This window comes from Gopherus evgoodei, chromosome 1, assembly GCF_007399415.2.
Source record: "Gopherus evgoodei ecotype Sinaloan lineage chromosome 1, rGopEvg1_v1.p, whole genome shotgun sequence".
Classification (NCBI taxonomy): domain Eukaryota; kingdom Metazoa; phylum Chordata; order Testudines; family Testudinidae; genus Gopherus; species Gopherus evgoodei.
In genome coordinates, this window is record NC_044322.1 from 57452229 (window position 1) to 57473016 (window position 20788).

General features: G+C 42.6%; 1 protein-coding gene across 4 annotated transcripts in view; it reads right to left on the bottom strand.

The window, feature by feature from the left end:
• COG3 (component of oligomeric golgi complex 3) overlaps positions 1 to 18914 on the bottom strand; it is a 47676-nt gene extending 28762 nt beyond the window's left edge. The window contains exons 1-12 of one of the 4 annotated variants that reach the window (XM_030565405.1): positions 18669 to 18914; positions 12729 to 12875; positions 9990 to 10051; positions 8675 to 8840; positions 6375 to 6449; positions 6166 to 6258; positions 5731 to 5856; positions 4934 to 5014; positions 3939 to 3982; positions 3548 to 3674; positions 3002 to 3093; positions 2064 to 2203 (exon numbers count right to left, since the gene is read on the bottom strand). In XM_030565405.1, the coding sequence (XP_030421265.1) occupies positions 2064 to 2203; positions 3002 to 3093; positions 3548 to 3674; positions 3939 to 3982; positions 4934 to 5014; positions 5731 to 5856; positions 6166 to 6258; positions 6375 to 6449; positions 8675 to 8840; positions 9990 to 10051; positions 12729 to 12875; positions 18669 to 18827 (1312 nt within the window). In that variant the 5' untranslated portion in view covers positions 18828 to 18914. Of the gene's footprint in view, positions 1 to 2063; positions 2204 to 3001; positions 3094 to 3547; positions 3675 to 3938; positions 3983 to 4933; positions 5015 to 5730; positions 5857 to 6165; positions 6259 to 6374; positions 6450 to 8674; positions 8841 to 9989; positions 10052 to 12728; positions 12876 to 18668 lie in introns of those variants that run through there. The other 3 variants (XM_030565394.1, XM_030565415.1, XM_030565425.1) reach the window with 3 other exon arrangements.
• Positions 18915 to 20788: the final 1874 nt, after the last annotated feature.

The following is a 20788-nucleotide window of genomic DNA, read 5'->3' on the forward strand; positions in this document are numbered from 1 at the left end:
GTCACAAATTAATTTATTTGCTGCAAAGGAAGTCAGGCCCAAATAACATTTGAAGAGCTGCATGCTGAGTGGTTTGTTACAAACCATGAATTCTTGTGCTCTTAACTACAGCGCGGCCAGTGACTTGCTATGTGGTGTGGGGCCAGTCACTTTCAGCTCTCTCTCTCTGTCTAAGATTGCCCCATACGCAAACTGGGAAGATGACAGAACATATCATATTTTAGTTTAAGTATGCTGATGTTTCGGGAGATGCTAAAAGTATGTCAAAATGAAGTTTTTGCCTATATACTAAAAATATGCCCTAGATTAGTTTTGTCATATACACAGTACAGTATTACCACATGGACTGAAAAGAGCTACATGTAATTTAGCCCACCTACCTCAATAAGACATTTGTATGTACTTATTGATCCAAGTAGAAGCAGCTTAAATCAAAATATCAGCTCTATGTTTAAATGGTAAAACCAGTAAGTAAAAGTTATCCCAGAGGCTACTCTGCAAAGTTATTGTGTTTTGGTTTTGACAGTGTGAGGGATCAGGGTCACAATTCTGCTCTTCGGAAAGTAAATTAACTTATCTTCACAACCCCAGAGATGGATAGCCACTCTGCTTTGTACTTAATTTGTGCTGTGGTGAAAAAAAAAATCTTTATTACAGGTTCGACACCTGCTCTTTCAGCATACGTGAGACAGCTCACAATACACACATCTAAGGTTCTCAAATCAGGAAAAAAACAGATTTGACATTACTGATATTTCTAAAGTAAAACAGTCTGCATATTTTTTCATATGCAATTATATACTACAAGACAATGGAAATCTGAAAAGGTCCTGAAGGCATATGACCCAGAGTTCATAAGTTTCACAGTGAGCCACAAATGAAGAACTAGTCCCTAACAGGAATGGCTTGATATTTACCAGAAGTGGTTTTACCAGGTAAAATCATGATTTTTACCACCCCAATTTAAGGCATTTTCTATTATGAAAATGGGTTAATTATTTCACACCTTACACTTTGTTTTAGTTACATAAGACAATAGGATTCATAGCTTAATTTAGGATTATACAAATAAAAAGTAAAACTGCAGTGGGTGTAATATTAATATATATAAAATTATAATACTGAACATCAGAATGTCTGTACACATTTTGGGCTCAGTATCTTCTCAAGGAAGCTATATGTGTCATGATTCATTTCAGTTTTCAATATTACATAAACAAAAGTCAAAAACATTTCAATATATGAAAACAACAACAATGCAGAGTTCTAGGCTTGAAGCATTAAGCAATCACAAGCATGAAGAGTTGCAGACCACCAGTCCAGGTCCATCTGACCTTGCAGCAGCCTACAGCAGAAGACCAACTTTGATGTTGTGGATAGACTGAGCTCATTCCTCGGTTTTGAATGGATATATCCAAAGTTGAAAAGATTCATTCTATGTTGCTGAACTTGCTGGACATTGATGCAATTATTTTTCCCAGTTTAAATTGGGTTTAAGTGGAATTTACCAGCACCATGTCCTAAGCTAGTTTTTTTCCCCAGGAAATTGCCAACCCCGATTCCTACATGAATAATAAGCCTTCAACAACAACAAAAAAAAAACAACAACAACAACAAAAAAACCACACACACCACTGGAATCCCTGACTAGATATAAAGTATAACATACACTATTCCTTTCACTGCACTCTATGGCACTAGTCCTGTACCCCACAAGTGCACAAACTGATCTGCGTAATTCCATTGACATCAACATGGTTAGCTGTTAAGAGTAAAGTTATACACATGTATAAGCATTTGCAGGATCAAGTCCTGTTAGTAAAATCAAAATGTAGCAAGAACCTCTAGAATATCCCTTGTATACTCATTTCAATGAAGAAATGTTTTTAAATAAATTGTTTACCATAATGTAACCAAACAGGACAAAGTTCATTTAAAATAATCATGTGTCACCTTTGACATGTTTAGCACATAAGAAACATCCACATCCGGTCTCCTATGACGTTCAGTAGTTTCTAAGACTGATTAACACCACAATCACGCATTTTTCACCTATGTATTACCATTGTTCTGTACATGGTCTTCAAGCATCTCATTTTTGAGAATTCCACAGAGTTCAGACAAAGTTTCTAAGTGAATAACATGGATGATCAATGGCCTGAAGACATCATATAATGAGACACACAATTTCTCCAAAAGTTCACTAGAAGAAAGATAAAATGTATAATATTGTAAAAAAAACATTTCCAGGATACCAAAATATGACACTAAAATCATGTTACATAAAGGACTAGTTCCTGTATGCCAGCACCAATAAACTGTTTTCAGCATAACGTATCCTAATTTTAATCCAACTGACGTTACCATTCATAACAGAATTATATAAAGTCTACACTGAAGATAGCTAATCTTAGACCAATTTACAACAATCTGGCCTCTTTTCTCCTTAGAACTGATGTGTTGCTGTTGACAGCACAGTTCTATAATTAAGCCCTACTTAAGAGTATTGAAGCCGCAGCCACCACATTCCTCAGCCCGCAGCGCTTCCCACAGCCCCCATTGGCCCGGGACGGCGAACCGCAGCCCACCAAACCTGCCAACACGGCAGGTAAACAAACTGGCCCAGCCCACCAGACTGCTTACCCTGGCAAGCTGCGTGTCAGATGTTGCTGACCCCTGCGTTACACAATAAGTATCATCAGAGGTCAGATTAGGCAGTGTTGAGGTGGCACAGACTAATATTTTTTCCCGATGGTTCCTGTTCTGTGCTCTAAAATCAAAGCCTGAATTTAATTGTTTTTAAGTCTCTAGCCCTTATGATTCTGAAGATAATCTTAAACTCTGCGGTCCGCCAAACCTGCCGAAGTGGCATATAAACAAACTGGCCCAGCCTATCAGGGTGCTTACCCTGGCGAGCAGCGTGCCAAAGGTTGTCGACCCCTGGTATAACACTACAGTAGGCATGGTATGCAATAAAACAAGAACAGTATGTACTACCTACTCCAGTTTTGGTGTTGGTTTTGTGAAAAACTCATTGTAAAGCTGGTGTTCATCCTGGCATACATGGACCATAAAGGCACAGCCACTTCGTACCTGCATTTAATAAAAACAAATATTTAATTAACAAATTGTATCTTTCTTGCATTTACATTGAAAGGGATGTTCATGCTATAGATAAGACTAATCTGGAGCTTACTCTCTCAGCTGTTCAAAACTACACTATGTTAAAAACGAGGTATTAGATCTCTAGCACAGATTTTGCCAAACAAGGCTCCTTCAGAAACTTTTTGGTTTTGCATGCACTGGACAAAGTTTAAAAGACAATCACTTTTTTCCGTGTCACTTTGTGAGGAGCAGCAGAGATTTTACAAGGGGAAAAACAAAACAAAACAAAAAAAACTTCTCTGAAAACTGGACAAAGTTTCATACTAATAAAATTTCTGGAAACTGGTCATTTTATCCAAGACTGGTTGGATCTAGAAAGGAATTTGAGTTTTGCTAAAGAAATCTGAAAACACACAAAAAAACCCACCACTAAGATTCTTACCAGCGCACAATGATCTCTGTTGTTCTGACTGGTTAATTCCGTTACAGTATTAGTAATACTAGGGCCTAGCAAGTGTTCCCGCTGAGCAAGGTAACATTGATGGATTTCATTCAGAAGTTGCTGGTACCTAGCCAAAAACAAAAACAAAAAAAACCCAAACAACCATGTACAAGAGATTTAGGTTTTCAGGTCATCATTGCCAGTATTCTAACTTTCCTGCTACACAGTCTCAAAACAAATCCAAGTTATTAGTTGTCGTCCGTCCCCTCCTCAGTCCCCCCCACCCCAAAAAAGCAGTATTTTTTTAACTCAATATTTTTAACTGAGGTAAAATATTCCAAGCTTCCAGAATTTCAAACACTTGAAAATAACTGTATTACATTATACTCACTCTGGCATCTTCTCAGCTCTTTGCTCTATTTGCTCAATAAGAGTCTATATTAAAAAAGAAGAAAAAAACCCATGAACTCCAAGCACATTAAGGATGGACAAAAATTACTTTCAAATTAAAAAAAAAATCTCTCTTTAATTTAAATACTTTTCTTTTTAAAAATACACCTATTTAAAATTACTTTTGAAATCATGACAACCTACAGTAAGGTTTAAGATGACTATAATCTATTAAAATCAATTAAACCACAAAATATTAGAGCAGTATGTTTTTTCCTGAAGTTTTTAAAAAAGTCAAACTACTGAACTGCTGGAAGACACTGGCTAAGCACTTGGAACAAGAGTTTGTTGAAGTGCTAAACCAACTTTTGACACAGCAGTAGGCTCTTCTGCAGATGGAGAGAGAATATTTTCTTCATTCTGGTTTATTCAACTCATTCATTTCAATGTTTAGTTTGTTCAAAGTTGAGAAAAATTAAGAATTGGAAAAACAAAAACAGAAAAGCTTGTTTCCCTCTCCCAATCTATCAAAAATGAGGTGAGAGTCTGAGATCCACTAATTCTAAAGTCTTGAAAGATGTGGTGACCAGAAGCAATCACATTAAGTTCCCAGATACAAATAATATTTCCCTTGTTTAATAATTCAGTTTTAAATGCAAAACATACTTTGATACTTACACAAGAAAAAAAGTCTAAAAACATTTAAAGGTGATTTTATTTAACTAATAAACAATTTTAAAATGCTGTTGGTGTATTTTTAATTTAATTCCAATTTCCATCCAAAACACGGCTTGACACAAATAATGGGTAAAAAAATTAATGTTCATCATCCAGTAAATAAGAAACGTATCATTCACCATCTTCTAACATACAAAGGTAGATCTGAACACTATCTTTAAAACAGATATAAAATGCAGTCCACATATTAACACTAACAATGAATTTAAAACTCATTTTATGGCTTCACTCTCAGCTATTAATTACCAAGCTACTTACTCTAACTTTGGGAGCAGCAGCTCTGAATTTTACGTAAAATAGTGTAAAGGCATTGTCAGAATTTGGCACAGATGAAGGATCCTGAAAAGAGAAAAAACAAATTGATAAATAAAATTCCTCTATATTTAGCTGATAGTATTAATTGGCTGAAACATTTAAGCTTTCGAGGAACTGTTCTGTGAAATTTTTGCACTTTTATGACCTTTTTATTCTTTTTTATTCAGTGTGCCAAAGACTGGCGCTCTCTAAAAGCTCAGATAAACCCAGTTGGGAGAACAATATTCAAGACCAGAGCAGCAATGGTTACAATATCTATTGCACACTTTCATTTTTACTTCTCTCCCTTCTTCTCCACTAAAAAACAGTCACAATGCCATTTCCTCTGAAACCTGCCAATGCTGTTCCACTGATTCACCAGCAATGATAAATGGAAACCTAACTTCTATCCTGGAAAACCTGGAACTGAAAGGTTGAGTTAACATTCAACTCTCTCTCACCCAAGCCTGAACTGGGCTGCCTTGAGTCTCAGGCATCAGGGACGGTGCAACCATTTAGACGAACTAGGCGGTTGCCTAGGGCGCCAAGATTTGAGGGCGCCAAAAAGCGGCGCACTCAAAAATTTTGTTATAAATTCTGGAGGTGAAGCGGGCCTCAGGGTGGAGGCTGCAGCTCTCACTCCCCAAGTAATAACCTTGTGACCCCCTGAGGAGTCACAATCCCCAATTTGAGATCCCCTGGTCTAGGGTTACGACAAATACATCAGACTAATTAAGTCAATACCTGCTTACCCAACTTACCCTTTTTATCAACTGGCTTGTGAGGTTCTGTAGTGTGTTCACAGTGTATGTTTTCATAAGGTGCATAGCTTTAGAAAGACATTGTTTAAACTTAACCAAATACACGGGATAATCTTTAAAATTAGGCTGCAAAGAACAAAGAAAAACATTTTAAATGTGGCAGTAATGGTAGACATAAAAAAAATACTTTTAAAAGAAAAAGCAATAGGCAAAAAGTATCTAATGGAAGCTAACTGTTGTAGGTTTATAAGCTTAAGCAAAAGTGGATTAAAAGTATGCAGATGAGATACATTTTAAGGAGCAGACAGTGTCATCCTTGCCTTTTTTCCCCCTCTGTAAAAATAAACACATTCATAAAAATCCAAAATAGCTAGAATATGTATCTCTAAAGTGTTAAGATTTAAATTTAAAAATACAAAATGTTAAGTTACTTACGTGTGATGAAATATATGTAATACAATCATCAAGCTTAGCCAGCATAGGTATAAATCCTTCACTGTTCACAGATAACGTGGGGGAATTTAATTTCTTTAAAAAACAAAATACATCAATCAGAAGAAATAACTAATTTTGGTCACAGAACTGAGGTGATTAATATAGTCTACTAGACTTTCTAAGATTATAAGAAATAAAACAACACTTACTGTGTTAATATTTTCTAGTTCATTAAAATAAGAGAGTTTCTGTTGGATATTTTCAGCCAGATCAACGAGTTCTGACTATTCAAACAGAGCAAATAAAAGATTGTAAGTAACTTAATGAACAATTTAGGTTTCAAATAAGACATGTTCAAAAAATTAGATCATATTTTGCTAGCTACACAATAGACCACCAAAAAATTTGCCAAAGGCAGAAATCTTGTCATGTTCTAAACTCTGAATTAGAAAAAGAAATGTTACCACTAAATGCTGTTCTCAAGTGTATTGTCTTTACAGACGCACAACATAGGAGTCTTGCAGTATTCTGAAGGAGCCACAGAATCTTTTCAAATAGTAAAGATATTAAATACTATTCTGAAGCACTTCAGGATCCCAACATTCTTTAAAAATAAACCATGCATACATTCCTATCTTCAGTTCCTTTATCCCTCAAAAGCATCCAAAGAAAGGACTCAGAAGAAGTCATTGAAGATCAGCAGAAGCAGCAGGTTTGGAGAATATCATTTACTTTTATATAATCTTGCTTCCTTCAACATCAGAATTGTTTACTGATTTCTAAGCAGTTGCACTTGTGCAAAGCCACAGAATGCAAGGGGGTGTTTACACAAGGGTCACTGAGGGCATAAATTTTAACAATGGGTGGATGGTGCTCATTGAGAGCATATTTTGCTCTGCAGAACCCTATTACTGGCGGTGATGTGGGATAAGGAATGAAAGCAGTTTGACTAACATCTCAGAGTTAGCATTGCTGACAAAAAAAATTTGTATGCAGTGTTGTTGCAGCAATGGTGTAGCTATGTTGGCGGGTGAAGTAATATCTTTTATTGGACCAACTTCTGCTGGTGAGACAGACTGTTTTTTAGAGTCTGTGTAAGCTTAAAAGCTTGTCTCTCTTACCAACAGAAGTTGGTCCAATAAAAGATATTACCTGACCTTTACTCTTATTCTGAGCACTTGCTCTTGAAGTCAGCTGGATATCAAACAAACACAGAACCCCTCATAATGCTGTTTATGTGGCATTACTTTTCAGAGTAGTATCAGTTTAGCTATAACAACCTTTAACAATTTTGGTTAATGTTTCATGACCATTTTGTCTGAGAGGAACATGGTGTAGGATGAGAATCAGTTATAATAGCTTACAACTCATTTAGTTTTCTGGCTGCTTTCAAACAGAGGAAGTTTAAACAACATTTCCATTAATGTTCAAACAGTAATTTCATCAGTCTGCTGACAACTAAATTGAAACTTGAATGACTTGTGGGTTTATGAATAAGCAAGAAGAGTTTACGAGACCTTTTAAAAACCTTTTACTACAGGAGTGCAAAACATTAAGGGTAGACCCCAGCTGGGAAATGGTTGGCAGAAATAGCTGCTAAATAAACCTGTATAACTGACAAACCTTAAGCCAAATTTTTCACAGGTAAAACAGTCCAAAAAAGAGGAATGAAAAAAAGTCTTAGGATGTTCCTTTAATTAGGTGGTTACTGAAGAAAATATTTCCACATTAAAATATATGACTTTCTAGTGAATGGTTCAATTCCAACATTACCTTTCTAATTTCAGAAAAGTGTTTTCACTAGGGACTCTCGTCTACAACTCCCAGGGACCACAGTGAAGAGACTAGAGAATGCTAATCTTGTTCTGTTTCTTCCTCTGAACCAAGGACCCCCTGAAAGTCCCCCACACTCATCCCCCCCCGCCGAGCCCCATCCCTCACTCCCACATTCCCCTCCGCTGAGCCCTAACTACCTTCAACTGGACCCCTCTGCAGAGTCCCATTGCCCCTGCACCCAGAACTGCCCCAACAAAACCCTATACATCCAGATGCCCCCACACCCAAGCCCCCCACTGAGCCACCTGAACCTAGATTGACCCACACAGAACTCTCTCACCACACACCTGGATCCACCCTCACTGAGCCCCTCCATACTTGGATCCTGCTGGGCTGAGCCTGCCTACCCACATCTGCTGTACCTGGCGTGGAGAGGCAGAGCCCTGGTGTGTTTCTCAGGCAGGTCTGACCCTTGTGCTGTGTCAGGGTCAGGTGCAGCCTCATTACTGAGTCTGTGTCCCAGGGCAAGGGAGTGCTGCGGGGTGATCTTCCACCTCCATGCAGCCACTGGGCTGTGCTCCTCACTGCTACATTGGAGCCTCTACAATTCCTTCAGGAGTAAATCATGCACTGCCATTACTGCCCACCAGATGCCTGGTCTGTAAACAGAAGACTTTATTTTTTGGTACCTTTAAATTTAAAAATCGTCAGTAACTACCATATCACAAATTACCTGCTCTTTCAAAAGCTGCTCACAGGCTTCGTGCAGTGTTCCTGTCTTGGTGGACACAAAGAGATACTGTTTTTGCAAAGACTCCAAATGTTGAAGAGCACTGTTCACGTCATTCAGTATAGCATCACATTGCTCCTGAAATCCAGACAAATAATCCCTCATCTGTCTAGAAAAGAGAACCACAATGAAAAAGGGTAACGCTTTTCTTTACATATTTAAATACATAACGAACACATAGCACTATTTACTCCATTTTCCTGGGGACACAGAAACCTCGCTAGAAAAAGGTAGATCTCTTACAGGAAGGAAATGCACAGAACAAAAAACAATGTATAATAAAATCTTACATCACAAACTGACCTGATATTTAAGCTCACGGGTCATAGATTCTGTTTTAAAACTGATGAAGACATCAATTTTCAAGCACTATTAAGCATAAATTAAAATGTTAAGTGTCCAATTTAAATAAAAAAGGAACTTCAAAACTAATGACTCTTGGGCGTCAACTACTGTGCACATATACAACAGGATGTAAAATCGCAAACTCTCTTCAGACTTATGTAATCCCCAGAATAGTAAGGGCAGAGAATTAATTAACACTCTTCTCTAGACTCCTCCAACTAAAACAGACACAGTATAGCCATCTAACAGACCACTTTTCCACCTGTGATCTACAAACACTACTGCCATGCATCAGAAACACATTGTAGGAGAGAGAACAGGGGCGTTACTCTCCAACTTTGTGATAGTTCACAGGGATGGGCTCAGAATAAGCCCAAGCCTTACCATTTTCCAGATACAACACAAAACTCTTCCCACAATAAAGGCCAGAGAACAAGCAGACTAAAAAAACCCAGGAGACAGGGAAAAGAGCAGGTTACTTTACAGTAAAATTTAATGCACACTCTTAATTTTGGATGTAACAACTCAAAATTGTGGCACTAGCCACAGTAGAAATATCTAAGACCATTAGCCGCTCCAGAAGTCTTTCAGACACAACTCCTTATGAATTGTTGATAAACAGCTAAGGTCAGTTGAAAGTAGTCCTTCCTAGACTGAAGAAAGAAAGTCAGTCAGGTGAAAATAGATACAAATTAAACATAACTGGGAAAAGTGTCATAGGATGCTGAAAAATTACATGCATGTATATTAGTGGACAGGATAAAATCTTACATATCATATGCTGCAATATGTTTAAAGGGGAATTGATATATACATAAAAGCAAAATTTCACTTCTAGTTTAGAAGCTGTTGCTGGGTGAAGAGACTAAAAATATACAGTGATAAAATTCAACAAATGGAAGAAGGATCATACCTGTACTTAGCACCTTCATCTTGATCCATCTGGGCCTGCAGCTGAGCAAACCATGAGAAGAACTAGAACAAAGATTTTTAGATTGTCAACAACCAGACATTACAAGGAACCAATGTAAGAAACCATCATATCTGGAGCTCCAAAGCAATCAACAGGATACAGAAGATGAACTGCACCACAACATGAGCATCTTTCATTATTAAAGGGAAAAAAACCTTAAACAGTCAACAATGATTCAAATAGTCCAGAATGTAGCAGAGCTCAATTCTATCACCTAACTAAAGGAAAAAGGTAGAATGCTATCTCCATGGTTTCTAGGAGCACAACATTAGCACTGTCTATCTCAGGGGTTTGCAACCTTTCAGAAGTGGTGTGCCGATCCTTCATTTATTCACTCTAACTTAAGGTTTCACATGCCGGTCATACATTTTAATGTTTTTTAGAAGGTCTCTCTCTACAAGTCTATATATTATATAACCAACCTAGTGCTGTATTGTAAAACAAACAAGGTTTTCAAAATGTTTAAGAAGCTTCATTTAAAATTAAATTAAAATGTTGATCTTACGCCACCAACCCACTCAGCCCACTGCTGGTCTAGGGTTCTGTTCACCTAGGCCAGCAGTAGGCTGAGTGGGGTCTGCGGCCGGGACCCCAGCTGGGAAGGGTCTGGCAGCCAGAACCCCAGACCGGCAGTGGGTCGTGTGGGGCTGGTGGCTGGGACTCCAGACCGGCAGTGGGCTGAGCGGCTCAGCTCACTGCCGCTCAGGGGTTCCATCCTCCTCCTCAGGGGATCCTGGCTGCCAGACCCACTCAGCCCAGTGCCGGTCTGGGGTCCCAGCCCTGCCCACATACAGTGGGTACCTATCTTCTCCCTGGTTCTGGCCCATTCTCTTCCTCTCTCTGCACTGAGCTGAGCGTTGGAGTGGACCGAGCACAGGGCTAGGGGTGAAGGGTTTGGCCAGGAGCCAAAATGAAGGAGGGGGCTCAGGGTTGAGGCAGGAGGTTTGGGTGTGGGGGCACTTACCTGGGCAGCTCTCATGTGGCGTGAGGGGTGCAGGTGGGAATGTGAGTGAGGGTGCAGGGGCTCCCGTTTGGTGCTCAGGGTGAGGGTGGGGATGTGCAAGGTGCATGGGATGTGTGGGGGGGGCTGGGGACGTGGGGGGTGCAAGAGTTAAGGCAGAGGGCTGGGGGCATGTGAGGAGGGTGCAGGTGTCAGGGTAGGTGGGCTGGGTATGTGTGGGGGTGCCAGTCAGGGTTGGGGTCATGGGGGCGGGGTCAAGGAGTCAACAGAGGGCTGGGTGGTACAGGGCTCAGGGCAGGGGTCTGGGGGTGTGTAAGGGTGCAGGGCTCAGGGCTGGGTGTGTGGGGGGGGAGATGAGGGCTCAGGGCAGAGGGCTGGATGACTGCACCCCCCAGAACCCCCCCCCGCTCCTTGCCCCGACCACCCCCTCCTGGGACCCCACCCCCTATCTAAGCCTCCCTGCCCCTTATCTCCTGACTGCCTCCCCAGGACCCTACCCCCTACCTGTCCCTTGACTGCCCCAACCCTTATCCACACCCCCATACCCAGACAGACCCCCTGGACTCCCATGCCTATCTAATCGCTCCCCGCCCCCTGACAGGATACCCAGAACTCTGGACCCATATAACCTCCCCACCTGCTACCTGCCTGCCCCAACCCCTCTCCACACTCCTACCTCCTGGCAGTCCCCCCAGAACTCCTGAAGCAGCCAACCCCCCCAACTCCTTGTCCCCTGACCACCCCCTCCAGAGACCCCCCCTACCCTAACTGCTCCCCCAGGACCCTCTTTGCTCCCTGTCCCCTGACTGCCCTGACCCCTTATCCACCCCCCAAACAGACCCCAGGACTCATATGCCCCATCCAACCCCCCCTGCTCCCTGACTGCCCCCTCCAGAGACCCTCACCCCTAACCACCCCCCAGTATACCACCCCCGCATCCAACCCACCCTGCTCCCTGTCCCTTGACTGCCCCCACCCCTTACTCAACCCCCCCCAGCCCCGAGCCAGCCCCCTTACCATGAGGCTCCTCGCTCATCCAGAGCCCTGCCGCCCCCCCACCCCCGCGCGCAGCCCTGCTCCACCCCACCCCGCCCCTCAGAGCACTGTGTGCGCGGCAGCAGGGCTCCAGGCGAGCTGAGAGCGTCTTTCCCTCCCCACGGAGCCAAACGCTGCCCCGCGGGAGCGCGCAGCCCCAGCCACCAGCACGCTGCGCAGGCGGTGGCAGGGCTCGGGGGGAAGGCAGGGGAGGGGCCGGCGGCTTGCTGCGCTCGGCCAATGCTCCGGCGCTGGACCACGGACCCCGCAGCCTGCGGCGTCGGCAGGATTTTTAATGACACGCGGAGTCCCAGAAGGTAGCCGCATGCCACTGAAAATTGGCTCGCATGCCATCTTTGGCACATGTGCCATAGGTTGCCGACCCCTGGTCTATCTCATTGCAAACATTATGGGGTTGACATGCGACATTCTGCAGGCAGCACCACTTTTCTTTGGAGATGCTTTAGCCTCTCAATACAGGGAAAAAATCTACTATTGCACAACTAAGATGTTAAAGTTTTGTTTTCTTCAATTTTTTTTGAATGTCTCTTAAATGCTAACAAAATAATTTTATAAAAACATAAGAAAGGCACACAGTACTAAAAGCTCCACAAATTCACTGGGAAGAATTTTAGCACTAAAGTGATGCCTCTAGGATTGTAAAGCAACTTCGTGTGATTTACCTGCTGTGCAGTTTCAATTCTTTCATCTTCCATTCCCAAAGTGGTAAAGCCTTTCAAGAGGATATCTTCTGTTGATTCAGGTATTGCTGCAGCCAGTGTGACACTTAGTGACTGTGATGTTAAACTGCATAAATCTTCAATTGGAAGCTGTACATAAAAATCCCATCAGTTTAAATTACTTTTTAAAAATTAATGTTTAATTTTAAATTAATATGCAATAGTGTAAACAATATCTCAATCACATCAAACTTATTTCTTAAGTTCCCATTTGTTTAAATTTGAAGGACTAATCAGTGTGGACATTTTAAAAATTATTTCAATAATATAATTAAACACGAGAGTATCAGTATTCAGAAATATTTAAAATATTCACTTAATTATCACAGGACAAAAAATTAAATGAATACTTTCTACTAAAGAAGAATAACTGAAAATGAATTAATACAACCCTCTTGGATATGATCTCCTATACTATTGAAAAACTTTACAAACCTCCAGTTTAGCTAGCTAAACAGCAAGACAAATTAATATTTGTGGACTTAATATCAGAAGACGTGGGACAGGTATACACTATGGGGAAAAGTCGATCTAAGCAATTTGAGTTACGTTCGCAGCTCAAGTAACTCAAGTAGACGTAGCTTAGATCTACTTACAGTGGGGTACGCATAGTGCTGGGTCGACGGCAGAAACGCTCACATCATATCCCCTTACTCTTCTCATTCTGGTGGAGTACCGAGTCGATAGGAGAGCGATCGGCAGTCGATTTAGCAGGTCTTCACTAGACCCACTAAATCGAGTCCCAGTGGATGGGTCACTGTAGCATTGATCCCACAGGTAGTAGAGACAAGACCGTGATGATTCATATTTCCAAGTGCAAGGGAAAATAACAATGGTTTGCAGTATCTGCCCAGCACAAAAACCTTTTGATTGGCATACAAGCTAAACAAACTTTCATTAGATTTTTCTGCCATATGACCAAAGGAAATTCCAAACCCAACATTGCCACAACCTGAAATTCCAATAATCTCAGAATAACATTGTAAATAATACTTCCAAATAGATACTCCAGATGATTATATAGGAAGATTTCTTTAGAGGATCATTCCTATTTTTCACAATTTTCGTTTATTAAATATCTTTTACTAAACATGAAAAAAAATCAAAGTAATTTGGAATAATTTAAGTATTTTTAGATTGGAGACTGCCTTGGAATTAGATGCTGTATGTTATCCTTGAATAAAATTTTACAGCTAATGAGAATGTTCTCACTAACTATTCTAACATAACATCCTCTTTGACACATTTGCACAATTAAAGCTTACAACTACGAAGAACATAACAAAAGAGCACTGCACACAATTAAAAAAAAATCACATTACAACTCTACACAAAACAAGTTATCTGTGGCAACAAAAGTCACTGTCTGAAAATATTAACCTGGTAAAAAGCCCAGTCTAGGTTTTAAAAGTCTGATAACTAATGAATCTAGCAGAACTTCCTATCTTTTTTATTTTTGTTACGGTTTGGGGATGGGGGTGGGTTTCCAATAGGCAGTTTTAGTAGTCATAAAAGCAGAGACTGATAATGTCAGGTTCCTCAGATAGCTTTGTCAATGCACCTTAATTTTGACATTCAACACCTCTACTGTGTAGAGGTCTGAGCAGGACCTGCCCAGAGCCCAAGAGGGTTGAGTCATTTTCATACCAGACCTTGGTCAGCATGCCACTGCTTGGGGCTCAGCCTGGTGGGGCTTCCCATAACCAATGCCCATAATCCATCTCCGGCCACCTGTGGAGTTGGCACCGTGGCAGCTGTATGGCTCACTCCTGCCAGTTACCACCAGCTGCTGCACTGTGGAGTGAAAGGCACTGCAACCCACTGACACAAACACACTTTAGCACATACAGTCCAACAAGGTTGTGATGGCTGGCAGGAGCAGGGCCCGAAGCCGATGAGGACCCCCAAACAAGACAAGGTGAACAGGGACAACCCAACCAAACAGGTTAAGGTTGTTTTCTGATCGGACATAAACCTGACCTTTGTAGTGGGGTCTCGTCGGGATTGGGTTACGGTCTCTGCCACCATTTAATCCTGATCCTTGCTTGGGCAGCGTTTGCCATGCCAAACAATCTGGCAGTTTTGTAATGTGGACAAACTGGGTCTAAGAATGGGGAAGTGTCATAAACAGATAAGTAAGAGTTAATAGCACAGAAGTACTTTATATCTCTTTGACTGTAAAGGGTTAACAAGTTCAGTAAGCCTGGCTGTCACCTGACCAGAGGACCAATCAGGAGACAGGATACTTTCAAATCTTGAGGGAGGGAAGTTTCTGTGTGTGCTGTTAGAATTTGTTGTTGTTCACTCTGGGGGCTCAGAGGGACCAGACGTGCAACCAGGTTTCTCTCCAATCTCTCTGATACAGGTTCTTATAGATTCCAAATAGTGAGTACTAGATAGAAAAAGCGAGTTAGGCTTATGGTTGTTTTCTTTATTTGCAAATGTGTATTTGGCTGGGAGGAGTTCAAATTGGTATTTGGCTGAAAAGATTTTAATTTGTCCTTATATACTTAGGCTGGGAGGGCATTCCCAGTGTCTATAGCTGAAAGACCCTGTACGTATTCCATTTTAAATTTACAAAGATAATTTTTACTGTTTTTCCTTATTTAATTAAAAGCTTTTCTTGTTTAAGAACCTGATTGTTTTTTTTTTATTCTGGTGAGACCCCAGGAGCCTGGGTCTGGATCCACCAGGGAATTGGTGGGGAGAAAGGAGGGAAGGGGGAGAGAAAGGTTAATTTCTCTCTGTGTTAGGATTACTGTCTCTCTCAGGGAGAACCTGGGAGAGGAAGAGAGAAGGAGGGGGAAAGGTGCATTTTCCTCTCTGTTTTAAGATTCAAGGAGTTTGAATCACAGTGATCTTCCAGGTTAACCCAGGGAGGGGAAGCCTGGGAGAGGCAACGGTGAGGGAAAGGGTTCACTTTCCTTGTGTTAAGATCCAGAGGGACTGGGTCTTGGGGGTCCACGGGTAAGGTTTTGGGGGGACCAGAGTGTACCAGGCACTGGAATTCCTGGTTGGTGGCAGCGCTACAGGTACTAAGCTGGTAATTGAGCTTAGGGGAATTCATGCTGGTACCCCATCTTTTGGACGCTAAGGTTCAGAGTGGGGAATTGTACCATGACAGGAAGCCATTGACTTGAGGTGGAATTTTAACTTAGATTTCCAGAAGTGAAAGGCTAATGGATAGGACACAGGACTGAGAGCTAAGGGACCTGACTTCTATTCGACTAGCTGTGTGACCTCAGACAAGTCAGCTAGAGCCGAATTTTCAGAGATGCTGAAGACCCACAATTTCAATTTATTTCAATGGGAGCTAAGAGTGCTCAGCATCTGTGAAGATCAAGCCCATAACTTCTCTGCTCCTCAGTTTTCCGACCTTCTTTTGTAAGACAAATTTAGATCTATGATAGAACAGCATTATAAAAGTGCTAAGTATTATCGTGTGCAGTAACTCTTTCGGTCACTATGCTGTCCAAGAATGAGCAACCCTTTTACAAACATCTGGACTATTAGACTGCTGACAGCTTATTGCGTTTCAATTAAATACAAGTTAAGGAATAGGGAAGTTGGCCATTCATAAATAAGAATTTGTTGTAAAATTCAGCTAGAACACCTAGCATTTCTGAGTAGCAACATTTTTGTTCCTTTTTTAAATTCACCTTTTTTCTTCATAGTTCTGTCCATACAATAGCATTAAAGAAATACTAGGATTGGTAACACGTACTATAATTCTATTCAACTATAAAATCTTTTCTCATTCAAAGGGAAAATTTGAAGAGAGTAACAACAAGTTTTACAGTTTCTTCGTGTATACCCCAATTGCCCATCTTAAGGAAACCCCAATTGCCCATTAAGGAAACCCCACTACCACATATCTGCTGCTATGTATGTTTTTCCTTCTAGCAAACAAATGAGAAAACTGATTGTGAGACTCCGATTTTCACACAAAGAAATTAAATATACTCAGGGTGTTGAATAAACGGACCTATACTAACAAAAGGTATTGACAAGATACAGACAGGCCTGTCTTCTTAGCAGAAATACGTATTCGGAATGCTAACAACACTATTTATCACAGTAATCTTAACAGTTTCAAACAATTATATGCAATGGGCAGCATTACAATTTGCAAGTAAGACAAACAAGAGTGATAATGTGCAGAGCTACTAAACCGAAAACCAATACTACCCTACTGTGTTATTGACTACCTTCTGATTAAAATACTTGAATTCCATTGCTTCTTGTTAAAAATCAATAGGGCATAAACTTTTATGAAGGTAAAGAGTAGAAATACTTCATTTTTAACTGATAGCTCTACACCAGCACATTTGCTGTCTAAATAATGTGTTCATAACTCAAGTATTCCATATTTGTTGCAGTTCACAACTCCTCAGATATCACATGAGAGCAGAATCAACTTATGTTTTTTAGTGTTTAATATTTTGTGACATCATGGAAGGTTGAGTTCACATAGTTGTATTTAATGAATATTCTCCCTTCCAGTGCTGATTTTAAATTATGTGGCAACAAAGCATCCTAAAGTCCTTTACAAAATGAAAGAGATATGCAAAGTTTGTATCTGTTAGGATTATTATATTGAAAACACTGAGTTTATTTAGGAGAAAAGAATACGGAGGAGGAACATAATCTTCAAGAACAAAAAAGACTTATCAAGAGGAGGGTGATAAACTGGTCTTATCCACTGAGAAAGGACAAGCAGTAATGGGCTTAAATTGCAGCAAGGGTGATTTAGGTTTTTCCATGAGGAAAATCTTCTAACTGTAAGGGTAGTTAAGCAGTGGAACAAATGAGCTAGAAGGTTATGGAATGTCCATTGTTAAAGAATTTTAAGAACAGGTTAAACAAACACCTTTCAGGGAGGGACTAGATTCAGGAGTGGCCAAACTTTCAGATCCTCTGAGTTTCATATGATAATCTTCAGAAGTTTGAGAGTCAGGCACACCTGTCAGTGCTCGGGACTTCAGCAAGAGCAGGGCCGAAGTTCTGACCCGGCAGGTATCTCCCATGGGGCAGAAGCCCCTAGACCCACCACTCCCCTGCACTGCAGAAGCCACAAGCTTCTCTCCCTTCTCCATCTGGTAGGAGGAGAATGGTGGAGAGTTGGGGTTCCATGAGCCACATTTTAACTGTAAAAGAGTTACTTTGTTACTTGCGAGCCGCAGTTTGGCCATCACTAGAAGATAATAGTCCTGCATCAGTGCAAGGGACTGGACTAGATGACCTATCGAGGTCCCTCTGATTCCAGAATTACTAGAATGGAACCATCTCTGGGGTGGAACAGCACCGCTATTAACGGCGCCCTGCATCAGTTTAGTACAGGAAGTGGATAGTGAATCCAGGTAAAACCAGAGCAGCACGTTAGGATAGCTAGAATATAGTTATTTGCATGGAGAATGGGGCAGGTACTGGAGCTCACTCTTAGGGAAGATGCCAGAGAGAGGCCCTCTTAACCACATAACTCCTCAAGACTTCGCTCATTTCGTCTCCAGAACAGCACTGCGCTGCCTCACCACCGCCCTGCGGGCCCCCTCCCGTACCACCAGCGAGGTCCCTGCTTGCCAGACCCGGGTCCTCCTCCCACCGGGGGCAGCTCCGCACGGGATCGATGCGCCCCGGGGCAAAGCACCACCCGGACCAAGGGCCAGTCCTGGGCAGCAAGAGGTGGCCCGATAGGCCCCCAGCGGGCCCCGGGGAGCAGCCTCCGGCCAGCCCAGACCACGATTCCCAGCCTGGCGACGTGGCAGCTGCTCCCGTAACAGGAACGGGGAGGTCCCGGCGCCCGCCAGACGCCCCCTGCCTCCGGCCCCGCCACAGGCTCCGGCCGCGGCCGCGCCGCGCCACCTGCTGCCCCTCCCCGCTCACCTCGGCCGGGACGGGCGGGTTCTCGGCCGCCGCTTTGAGCTCCAGCACCGAGTCCGTCTGTCGGTCGGTGAGAGGCGCCAGGGGCCGCGGCCTGCGGTCCCACAGGCCGAGCTTGTCCCGGATCTCCCTGTCGCCCAGCTCCGGGGGCGGCTCCGCCATCCTCACGGCCAGCAGCAGCCGGAGCGGGCAGGAGGGGCCACTTCCGGGATCCGGGAGAGTCCGACGCAGCGAGAGGCAGAGAGAGGAGCGGAACCATCTGAACCCGGAAACGCCTCCGGAGGGAACGCGGCACGGTTCCACGAGTACACAAGCAGGGGGAGGAACTGATCGGGGACGGAAACTTCCGGTGCCTGGAAGGGATTCTTCGAATCCGATAGGGCGGAAGCGCCTTCTCCCTCGTGACGTCGTTGCGATGCGTGATGGGGAACGGGGGCGGGGCCTGTTTGCCCGGGCCGTTGTGACCAATGAGCGCAGGATTCTACAGCTATTGCCCCTGAGAAAAGCCAGCACTGAGAGCAACAGCCCTTCTCGGCTCGAGGCATCGCAGCCCGCTGCTCAGCTGCGCTAGGAGCCCTGAGACACCTGTTCTAATCCTGCTTAGGTAGGGTGACCAGACAGGAAATGCAAAAAATCAGGATGGCAGGGGGACCCTATATTTATTTTTTTTTAAAAAAAAAACCAAAAATCAGGACTGTCCCTATAAAATCAGGACATCTGATCATCCTAGTGGCAGGTTGCTTCCTGCTTTGTAACAACAACGCTTCAGGCAGAGTTAGTGGCACTGCTTGGCCAATTGTATCCATCCCTGCAATCCTCCTGCAGCAAAAGTCTGGAAGCCACACACCCCTGATTTTAAAAATAAAGCTTAGCTCTACCCTGATGACAATTAAAATGATGAAACATGATGTGCGTGTAACTATGGCCAGGGCATATGCCCAAATCTTCAGCCAGCCTGGAACAAGAAAGTGCTGACTGGCCAGAGACTGAGCACTCAGACCCATCTAGTCAGCTTCAAGGGGTATTAACGCTGAAACCAGCTAATGAGGGAAAATTGGAGCACCATCACTACCCTAAAAGAGGCCACTGGGTGGAACCCCTCACAGCTATCACCCCTTCATGGCTAGGGGACATACCTGCAGGTGTCCTCGCACAATTGTGTAGGACCTGCCTTTTCCCTTCACTCAGACAAAGAACGTATTTGTCATCATGTTTTGACACCTAGAATTATGTATGTTCTCATGGATATTAAAATTAGTTGTCTTTATTCATTGTATAATCTCTCAAGGAGCCCTGCAATATTTGTCTTTTTCCTCAATTTGGTTTATTCAGTATTGGACCTTACTATTCAATATTGCCACAAGACACATTAAACTCCATAATCTTTACTTGTATTTACTCTTCTCATAGAATCATAGACTATCAGGGTTGGAAGGGACCTCAGGAGGTCATCTAGTCCAACCCCCTGCTCAAAGCAGGACCTAATTCCCAACTAAATCATCACAGCTAGGGCTTTGTCAAAGCTGACCTTAAAAACCTCTAAGGAAGGACATTCCACCACCTTCCTAGATAACCCATTCCAGTGCTTCACCACCCTCCTAGTGAAAACGTTTTTCCTAATATCCAATCTAAACCTCCCCCACTGCGACTTGAGACCTCTACTCCTTGTTCTATCATCTGGTACCACTGAGAACACTCTAGATCCATCCTCTTTGGAACCCCCGTTCAGGTAAATGAAAGCAGCTATCAAATCCCCCCTCTTTTTTCTCTTCTGCTGTCTAAATAATCCCAGTTCCCTCAGCCTCTCCTCATAAATCATGTGCTCCAGCCCCCTAATCATTTTTATTGCCCTCTACTGGACTCTTTCCAATTTTTCCACATCCTTCTTGTAGTGTGGGGCCCAAAACTGGATACAGTACTCCAGATGAGGCCTCACCAATGCCAAATAGACGAGAATGATCACATCCCTTGATCTGCTAGCAATACTTCTACTTATACAGCCCAAAATGCCATTAGCCTTCTTGGCAACAAGGACACACTGTTGACTCATATCCAGCTTCTTGTCCACCATAACCCCTAGGTTCTTTTCTGCAGGACTGCTGCCTAGCCCCTTGGTCCCTAGT